This window comes from Gekko japonicus, unplaced genomic scaffold, assembly GCF_001447785.1.
Source record: "Gekko japonicus isolate JY-2015 unplaced genomic scaffold, Gekko_japonicus_V1.1 scaffold209, whole genome shotgun sequence".
In the NCBI taxonomy this organism is placed as follows: Eukaryota; Metazoa; Chordata; class Lepidosauria; order Squamata; family Gekkonidae; genus Gekko; species Gekko japonicus.
Genome location: NW_015172009.1, coordinates 23,594 through 30,733, shown reverse-complemented (window position 1 = coordinate 30,733; position 7,140 = coordinate 23,594). Strand labels below are relative to the sequence as shown.

The 7,140-nt window shown below is 42.9% G+C and overlaps 1 protein-coding gene across 1 annotated transcript; it reads right to left on the bottom strand.

The window, feature by feature from the left end:
* Positions 1 to 4,986: 4,986 nt before the first annotated feature.
* Positions 4,987 to 6,663, bottom strand: TMEM200C (transmembrane protein 200C). The gene has a single exon (XM_015420225.1). It carries the CDS (start codon positions 6,661 to 6,663, stop codon positions 4,987 to 4,989), a length of 1,677 nt encoding a protein of 558 aa, XP_015275711.1.
* Between the last annotated feature and the right edge of the window lie 477 nt (positions 6,664 to 7,140).

Sequence of the window (7,140 nt, the reverse complement as noted above, 5' to 3'; positions counted from 1 at the left end):
GAAAGAGTCACACGATCTCATAATATTGGGGAACGTATTGAGTGAACAGAACGCATGGTAGAACCCACCGACCCTAGCATTGCAAACTGTGATTGTTGGCAATGTGTGTGCATGTGCGTGCCTCTGCAAAGTTGGTTGCAACTCCACCATGCTTTGCACAGGGTTGCCATTTGTATGGAGGAGGAGGTCTCTGGCAGAAGCTCTGGAGGGCTTTTTTAAGTCTTGTGCCACTAAATTGAAAAAAAAAGGGGGGGGGTTATTTTCGCTGATGCCCTAGCACAGCTACATAGTAATGCTAATTTCCTGCCCTTCCTTGCAAATTCGTGTGGTTTTCTCTTTGTGATTCTCTAATTTGATCCTGCACACTGGTCGTGATCTTGGCAGTTTTTTTGAAGCCTGTCCTGATTGTGCTCATCCTCTAAATGGATCAATCTCAAGCAGTTCTTAAGTTCGGCAGTTTGCAGAAAATTCATGCGACTCAGTCGCCATTTTAATGTTAGGTTTTTGGAGACTGCCAAAATGCTTCCCCCCCAAAAAAAATGTTTTCAAAACTTTAGGCTTCCCATCTCAGTTCTCTCTCTCTTTAAATCATATGTCAATTTCATTCCGCACTGACAATTCCCCCCTTTGTTTGCATGCAATAATGAATTTTTTTTTTGCACTGGAGACACTGCCGTTTGAGTCCTCTCCGATCCCCCTTTCAAGTCAGTACCAGCAGGGAACTAAACCTCATACAGCTCCTTTTAAACTTCCTCTGTTGTTGTTTTTTTATTCAACAATCCAAGACTAGTGATAGTCTCATATTGCTACACTCATGCTGCTCATTTTTTAAAAAATTAACAATGAGGGAAAACTGGAGCTTGTACACTGATGAAGGGGGGAGGATGGCAGAAGATGCAGTGGGTGGAACAACCTCAATGTGGGCTGGGGAGTGACCTTTGAGGGGTGGCAAAAGGGTGTGTGCGGGGAATCCAAGGGAAATCTGTATGCTTTTGAATTACCTTCGGCTTGGATGTGAAACAAAGGGGAAATTGGCACAAAAGCATTCTCAGAACACCTGGGGAAACAGCAACTAGAAAGTGACTGAATGCTGAAGGGAGGAAAATCAGTGCAGAATGACAAAGAAAACCTGATGGACATGCATGGTGAAAGCGAGGGAAAGGACCTGGCATAATAGGCCCCTGACAGCCCATAGCTTTGCAAAGGCTTTTTATTAGTTTATTCACTCCCACCCCTACCTCCCAGCCATTAGTTTCATAATCCTTTTAGCTTATGGTGAGGATGGGAAAATTACTCTTGAAGCCTCAGTGTGAAATGCAAGTCTAAACTAAGAAAATTGCATTTTGAATCAGGCAATTATAAATTTTCACAATATCATTAGTTTACAGTGGATTCTATCAGATAGTTATGAGATGCTTACAAATCCAGAAATGCCATTTTAACACAAACATCAGTAATGGTGTATTGCTCTTATTAATTTTCATTATTTTTAGAATTGCAAGAAAGCTTTCTAATTCATATTATTGCATATATTTTGCATATATTTTAATTCCAATTGAACACTCAGTAGCTAACTTCAAACGTTATTTATGTTCTAATCCATAATTAGTAAGTACTTGGAGAATAAGCACTTGGATGTAGGCCAGTATAATTCTATATGGGCTTTTCAGGCTGGCAGTCCAATCCAAATACATTCATTCATTCCAACAGATCTTGGGAACAATCTAGACAAGATGGCAGGATGTATGATCAACTCTCCCAGTTGGTTTGAATATTTCAAAAACTACACTAAACACAGCTTGTGTGCAAGAGAGAGTACAAGTGTGGATTGGGATCACGTGGCATGGACATCGACTCTTTGTTGCACTCTTTTCCCTTCAAAGGCATACATGCACCATACAGGTATGGCTATGTTTTCTCCCAAAGGGCAAATGATAACTTTGTGCAGGTGATACGGTGCAGAAGTACACTTTTCCCTAGCAGCACCTCTCACCTCTGTGTTAGCTGTTTTTAACTTTTTAAAAGTAGCAGGAGATCTAATCACAGATCTCCTTCCCTTTTTTGGGGACCTTTCTTTCAAATGTGCAGTTCAAGTCTAAAGATTTCTTACTACTATAGCCCTGTTCACCATGTGTAAACCCTCTTTGATATGCATGGTCACCACCAGGGGTCAGTTCGTAGAAAAAGAGGTGCAGGAGCTCATTAACATAACTCATTAGCATAACTTATTTGCATATGCTACACCCCCTGACATAACAGGAAGTGTGTCAGAAGGCAACACCCACCACTCAGGCTCCACTGGACTGTTTTGGATTGCTAGCTATTGGGAGAACGTGCAGATCTGTCCTCGCAGAGGAGGGAGAGCTTATACCTGAATAAAACTTGGTCTTAAAGGTGCCACTGGACTGTTTTGGGCCAGGGGGGGGGCTCTGCAGCTTACCTGGCTGTTTCTTGCTCTGACTGAGGGCTGCTGGGAGCAGGGGGCGGGGCTTGTTGCATGTGCCCACCCCCTGGACTCTTTACTGCCGGAGCTCTGCTCCTGTGCGCTCCTGTGCGCTCCTGCAGGAAATGACCCCTGGTCACCACATTTTCTGAACAGAGCAGCAACACATGTATTTTGCATGTGTGTACAGTGTTGGCACACATGAATCAGAACCCTGAAAATCCAGTGGTTCATGTATAACGAAGCTGTATGCACCTGCAAAATACATGTGTTGCCTCTGTCTGGACAACATGGTGGCCATTCGACTGCTCTTCAATGGTTTTAAGGTCTGCAAGGGATTCTGGCTGTTGGTTAGGCTGCCCCCTGGCTATGAGTAATTACATACCCTTTCCTTTTATTCAGTATAGCTAAAGTCACATTTCTCACATGCATCTTCATCACTTTTTGATTGCATCACCAAGTAATGAATGTATATAACAGCTATAAAATAACACATATAAAGTATCAACTCTCAGACAAATGACTTTCCAATGACAACAGCTCACACACTAGGCTACAAGTAGAATGACCAGATATCCTCTTTTACAGAGAGCAGTCCCCCCCTTTTTGAGGCATGTCTCCTGAAATATCTGGGTTCTGCTTGCTTCTGTCCAGTATAATCAGCAGAAGTGGTTTCATGTGGGTGTTTTTGTTGTTGTTGTTGTTGCAGCTTTTCATAAACATTTGCAGGACAAGCTGTAGCCCAAGGAAATTATGTGTAAATTTGCATCTATGAATGGAAATCAGCGTATGTTAATTTTGTCTCCTTTTTTTGAGGTCCCTTGTCTTCTTCTTTGGTTATCTGTAGATACAAGTGGCTGAACAAGTGGCTGAACAGTGATGCACTGGGTGCTAGATGTGTTTGTGGAAATAAGCCACAAGGAATGATGGCTTTACTGACTTTTGACATGCTAAAACCATCACAAAATCATTTTACTTTTGTTTCATTTTGTGCCTACTTAAAAAAGTTAAAAGAAAGCAGGGGGACTGGGATTTGTCGGTGGGTACCAGAGAGAACAGAAAATGTTCTCTTGCAGCATCTTGCTTAAAGAACTTTCACTCCATACATTGCTGAGTGTTAGATGCCAGAGGAAAAAAAATATTTACCCTGGCCTGTATAGGTGGCATTTTTTTTGCTTTCTGCTGCCGTTTAATTGATTTTGCTGCTGTTAACAGGGGTTTTTTATTACAACACATGTTCTTGTTTTATTGTTTTATGAGTGTTATATATTTTTGGTTTTGTTGCATTTATTTAATTACTGATCTCTTGAGATCCTGTTATTAATAGAGAGATAAAACATTTGTTGTGAATACTAGCAAAGGCAGAGTATAAATGAAGTAAATGAATCCGTGAGGCCATCTTGTCAGTTCTCAAACTTTTTCCTCTAAGAAGAAAATAGGACAGAAATATTCATTGAGTAAATTTTTAAAACATATTTCATGATGACTGCAGTGTATCAAAATTTAGCTTAGAAGCCATTCCCCATTTTGGAACTTGGTCCTATACAAATGGTTAGTCTTAAATCTCTTTTACCCGAATGGGACCCTTCTAAGAAGTGCATTTTTAATAAGGCTGCAAAACTACAACTGACCATTTTAATGCTTAACAACTCAAAACTGCTTCAAGTTGCCTGCATTATTTCCAAGATTATCCTGGCTACAAAAGGCTTATAAATCAAATTTGCTTGTTCAACTTGATTTCTCTGCCTTCTTTACTCTTACTTTTACCATTATTCTCCTTAATTTAATACATACAACTGTTTTTTAAATAAAACTTTTAATTTCTAAACTGAAAAATAGCCTTATTTCATTTGTAATTTAGCACAAAATGAAGAATTACTTAAATATATTTTGTCATTGTAAACATATTTTATTTAAATTAAAAATGGTTATTAATGCTATTACTTCATACATGTGCAATAATACTTAATAAAGTAATTGTTATTTGAATTTAGTATGGTAGCATTTCAGCTGGCCATAATTCTACCCATCGCCAGTCTTTCCTCAGCTGACACTTTCACAGAAATTAGAGCTGCTTTGCCTTTTCACAATCCCTGCCAATACGATATTTTAAGCAAACAGTAAAATGAAGGAGAGAGACTGATTTCGCTAAATTGAAAATCACCTCTCTCAGCAGCTCAGAAAAGACTGTGCAGTTAATGACATGATAAAATCCAACAGAGAAGAAGGGGGCTATGGAAAATAAAGATTAATAAAGTGCACAATTATTGTCAAGAAGTTTGGTTCCTTTGTCCCAAAGAATTTACTGGACTTCTGATGTGTAATACAATTTGGCTTCCACGGAATATAGGATCACAACTGAACAGATCAAACTCCTGTTAGAATTTTTCTTTTTCCCTGAAGAGAACTACATAAATTTAATGAATGCTATTCAAGGATAACATACTTCATCTCTTTGGATAGTGACCAGTTTCCTAGATCCACAAGGGGGCAGAAGGATTACAGGTTGTTCTGAAGCTTTTCTCCATTTTATTTTATTCTGTTTAAATGCCAGTGCTTTCCAGGTCTCCTTCCTCCAGCCCGGCAACAGCATCCGACCTGGAGATCATGAAGAGTTTCTCTTTATTTGTATATTGTCTTTGAATTTTCAAATGCTGTTGCTCTGTTTGTTCTTTGCTGGTTCCCTCTGAGGGGGCAGTTTCCCCACTAGGGTTGATATCACAATCCTGGGTTTTATGGGCTGGGGTGTTGGCAATAGATTCCAAGGAGGTACCTGTCTCCTCCAGTGGGGTGTAGCCCTTATTGCTTCTGTACTGATCACACTGAGAGTTCTGGGAATCTCTCCTATCCCCAGGTGGTGTGGAAGGGGGAGAGTCCCCCAGATCTAGGGATTTGGAGTAGCTGGAAGAGGAAGCCTTTACTAAAAGACTAGAGTCTAAGTCTGTGCTACTGCCCAACGTCTGCGAGGGTTCTGGGGAGAGGGATCTCCTGGCATCAGGGAGGCAGCTTGTGCTCTGGCGTCTAAGAACAAGTTTGCGTTTGCCCGTCCTGGGCAGCATGGTGTGACTTTGCCTTGTGTCCACATATTTGCTCCTGAGCTCAGTCAGACTGAGCTCAAACTCGCCCCGTGGAATCTCCATGGTCCCTCGTTCACCCAATGGTCTCCGCCATCCACGACAGTCTTTATCTGCTGCCTCCCCCTGAGCCAGCGGCAGCAAAGTGAAGGCGCTGAGTGAGGAGCCCACAATGGAACTGGCAGTGCTGCGTTGGTCCCAGCTCTCTGGAGGGCTGCAAGGTGGGCTCCGAGCAGTTCTGTCCAAGGCAGCTCTCTCCCGATAGATGCTGTACACAGCCTCGGTCAAGCTAGGTGGTGGTGGATGCCTAGAGGAGGAGAAGGAGGAGCAGCGTGGTGTCGATGCTAAGTCAGGAGGAGACAGGGGGGCACTCACCGCTGGGTGCCAGGCGCTCTTGGCTAGCGTGGCAGCGGCCCCTAAGGCTTCCCCGGACCCACTGCCAGGTTTCAGTTCCATCCCCCGAGACTGAACATAGTTAACAAAGCCATTGATTGGGACTGGGGCCACAGAAGCTGAGGGGGGCCCATCCTTGGTCCGAAGACTGTGTGCATCTATGACCGTGGAGTACAGATCCCTCAGGTTGATAATCTTGGTCTTCTTGTCACGATTCTCATGGAGAACTGCATTGGCGCAAATGAAGAGGAAGATTCCAATGCCCATGATGAGAGGCCCTAGCACCTTAAGCTTGTCTGAATGCAAATACCCAGAAAAAAGTTGAAAAAGGAAACTTGCTGAGGAGGGCGAAGGGGAAGGTGATGAATGAGGGGGAACTTTCTTTCTGTTAGGGAAGGAGGAATTAGTTCCGGAGCCTTCCAGATGAGATTCTCCTGCATTCCCTCCGTGGCTCCTGGAGCGATTTTTGGTGCTTCCTCCGTGTGGTGGCAAGAACTGGTTCCCCCCCGCCCGGTAAAGAGGCTTCGGCCAATAGCCTACTACTGCCAAGGCAATTCCCACAAGCAGAACCAGGATGCCACAGAGAGCGATGAGGCCTGAGAGTGAGCAGAATTTGAGCTTGCCCTTTACCACCACCACGTCGTTCTTGCGTTTCTTTTTGGCTTTGCGCTTGCGTTTTGGAACCTGGCTCTGAGGCCGCAGTGGATCCTGTTTCCTGGCTGAGATCCTCAAGAGGCCTCCAGTGGCTATCATGGCTGGCTACCCTGGGCACTGTTCCCTACGGCAACTCTGGCTCCTGCAGCAAAATGGAGAAAAGAACATGAGAGTCTGAGGAGAGTCAGATCAACAGCTCACATTGTAACGTCTCTGTAGCTTGCAAATTACAGTTCACATCAGTGTTTTTTTTAAAACTCTGCTCAGTTACTAGTGACTAATCTCTCTCACATAAGGAAGTGCGTGTGTGAGAGACAAATGATGCAGCATGCTAAAGTGGCTTGGGGAAAAGTGCTTCATGACAGTCTACAGTTTTCTGTATCACTGACAGAAACAGAATAGCCATGCATTCAATTGCTATATCAACCAATGGCCTTCTTCTTTTTTTTACAGTTGTGCATATAAACTGTAGAGAAGAATACGTAGCTGGAACTTAACTGATGGTGCTGGGTGTATGTACAAACAATGTATGGTGGAGTTCCTGGGATATTAAAAGTAGTACTTTTCTCTTTCTTG

Bases quoted from the DNA above. Each gene is read 5' to 3' on its own strand.
- TMEM200C (XM_015420225.1), bottom strand. From the start codon at position 6,663: ATGATAGCCACTGGAGGCCTCTTGAGGATCTCAGCCAGGAAACAGGAT.